The sequence below is a fragment of the Trichosurus vulpecula genome, chromosome 7 (genome assembly GCF_011100635.1).
Source record: "Trichosurus vulpecula isolate mTriVul1 chromosome 7, mTriVul1.pri, whole genome shotgun sequence".
In the NCBI taxonomy this organism is placed as follows: Eukaryota; Metazoa; Chordata; class Mammalia; order Diprotodontia; family Phalangeridae; genus Trichosurus; species Trichosurus vulpecula.
The window spans coordinates 197,080,875-197,083,673 of NC_050579.1; the positions used below are offsets into that span (position 1 = coordinate 197,080,875).

Here is a 2,799-nt window from a genome sequence, read left to right on the forward strand (position 1 = left end):
GAAGACATCTTAGAGATCGTCCAATACAAGACCCCCACCTCATTAAATAAATCAAATAAACTGAGGCAAATATAGAGACTATTATTTGCCCAGAGTCATACCATGAGTTCATATACTTTTAAAATCATTCTTATTAACATGTTACAGGCCCTCTGAGTGTCATCGTTCTAAAATTGATGACATTGACACATAAAAAAAGAAATCGAATTAGTAAACATAAAATGGAAATAAAAAAAATCAATATGATCATGGAAAAGACTGTAGTATTAATTCTATAAGAAATGTTTCCGGGTTAAAAGCTTCCTCAAAGACATCTTTATGTCCCTATTCCTAAGGCTATAAATGACAGGGTTCAGAGTTGGTGGCACCACTGAATAGAGCACTGATAACAACAGATCCAGAACTGAATCAGAGTCTAAGGGTGACTTTATATAAGACAGGATCCCAGTTGTAATGAAAACCATGAGAACAATGAGATGGGGCAGACAAGTGGAGAAAGCTTTTGAGCGACCTTCTGTAGTGGGAATCTTCAACACAGTTGAGAAGATGTGACCATAAGAGATAGCTACAGAGATGCAACAGAATATTGCTAAAGTGATCCCAAGGGCCACACCGACATCAGCTGCAATGTGTGTCTCAGCACAGGAGATCCTGAGTAAGGAAGGGACATCATAGAAGAACTGATGGATCTCCTTGTGGCCACAGAAGGGTAAAGAGAATGTCCTAGCTGAGTGCATGGCCCCAAAAAGTCCTCCAATGAGCCATGAAGAAGTTGCCATTCTCCTACAAAATCCTTTGTTCATTATGGTTTTGTAGCGTAAAGGTTGGCAGATAGCTATGTAGCGGTCATAGGACATCACTATGAGAAGTAAAATCTCTGATCCTGCAAATAAAATTACTAAAAAGACTTGTAACACACACCCAAAGAAAGAGATGGAACAACTTCTGCTTAGGGAGTTTTCAATAGATTTGGGGACAGTGACAGAAATAAGGCAAAGATCTAAAAAGGACAAATTCTTCAGGAAGAAATACATGGGAGTGTGGAGGTGGCCATCTAGAGTGATGAGTGTAAAGATGAGCAGGTTCCCTATCAGAGCCACCAGGTAAATTAGCAAGAAGGACATGGCATGTAAGGCTTGTAGCTCCCAGATGTTGGAAAAGTCCATGAGGAAGAATCCTGTCACCATGGTGAGATTGGCTGTGTTCTGGGAGGGCAGAGTTCTATTGATTATCTGTACAGAGATAAGAAACAAATGCAACATGATGAAAACATTCATTTCTTCTGGTGTCAGTAGTTGTTTATTCTATGTGATCTTCATTTTTTCCATTTGTTAAATGAGGGGACAGAACTAGATTGAAAGTTTTATCTGGGGTGTATATGAATTTAGTTAAATATACTTTGATAATTATACTTTCATGTCATTTCTTTTCTGTGTTCCCTTGTATTTTGTTTTATTGGTTTAACGACATGGTTTTGACCTAAGTCTCAGAGGTTTCATCTGACTTCCAATGGGATCCATGACACAAAAAATGAGTAATTTATTTTGGAAGGGGGGAAAGGCAGGGCAATTAGGGTTCAGTGACTTGCCAGGTCACACAGCTAGTAAGTGTGTCAAATATCTGAGTCCAGATTTGAACTTAGGTCCTCCTGACTCCAGGGCCAGTGCTCTATTCACCGTGTCATCTAGCTGCCCCCAAAATGAGTAATTTTTGTTCTAGGTAGTCTGTAAGGTCATTAAGGACTTCTCTCCATATGAAAGGATCATTAGTGAATCTAGAATAACCACATTTTCCTATTCCTCAGTTTTATTAAACCTATTATTCTCATTCATAAGGACTTCTAATAGCCCTTACACCTCAGCAATTTCTTTAGCATTTATCCCTAATCTGACTTTTCTTTTCATATTCACAGTTGTGAGCCACTTCACCGAATGAATTCAACACTTTTCTCTAGTCTGGAATCATTTGCTGCCTCATCTAACTGCAGATCACACTTTGCAATCCCCAATCCTGGATCACTCCCACCAGAATCCTTTTTTTTTTTAAATTCTACTCATGTGCTGCTCAATGAAGCTGGGTTTAGTAACACAATTTTCCTAACTCCACTACAAAATCTATCACAAAGTGATGTCATATCATCTCCCACTTGTCCTCATTTCAGCAAGGCAACCACTTTACTCCTCTTAGATTGGTTCTCTTTGCCACTCTTTACTTTGGCTCCTTCCAATCTTCTCTTCTCTTCCTAGCTTCATACATTCTGCCCCTTAACCTTCCTGGTAGATGAAGACCTCATTACACTTCATTTAAATGTTGGCGTCCATTCTTGATGAGCTACTTTTTTCCTCTTTCTTCTCAATTCACAACTCATTGATATTATTTCCCATTCCTTTTCCTTTACTCCAGAATCTAGTGAAGATATTGTGATGGCTCTTCCCCTAACGAAGGTTATGTATCCCACTCAACCTGTCCCCTCCTGAAACCACTGTCTCCCCTTTACTATTCACTTTTCTCTTTCCATTGGTTCCTTCCATGCTGCTCATAAATTGACATCTTTAAATTTTTCCAATCTTCAGAAATTCTTCTATTGTCCTATAATCTGCAATATATTATTTTAATGTCTCTTTTCCCTTTCTAATTCAAAGTCCTAGAAAAATTGTCTTTACTTGCTGACTCCACCACTTCTCATTTTTCTAAACTCTCTACAATCTGCTAAATGACTCCATTAGTCATCTGAAATAACCTTTTCACAAGTTACAAATCATTATTAATTGAAAGACATTTTTTCAAGACTCATTCTTC

General features: G+C 38.2%; 1 protein-coding gene across 1 annotated transcript; it reads right to left on the reverse strand.

The window, feature by feature from the left end:
* Positions 1 to 272: 272 nt before the first annotated feature.
* Positions 273 to 1,262, reverse strand: LOC118857769 (olfactory receptor 14A2-like). The gene has a single exon (XM_036768293.1). The coding sequence runs from the start codon at positions 1,260 to 1,262 to the stop codon at positions 273 to 275; it is 990 nt and encodes a 329-aa protein (XP_036624188.1).
* Positions 1,263 to 2,799: the final 1,537 nt, after the last annotated feature.

Coding starts and splice junctions, on each gene's coding strand:
- LOC118857769 (XM_036768293.1), bottom strand. CDS start 1,262: ATGTTGCATTTGTTTCTTATCTCTGTACAGATAATCAATAGAACTCTG.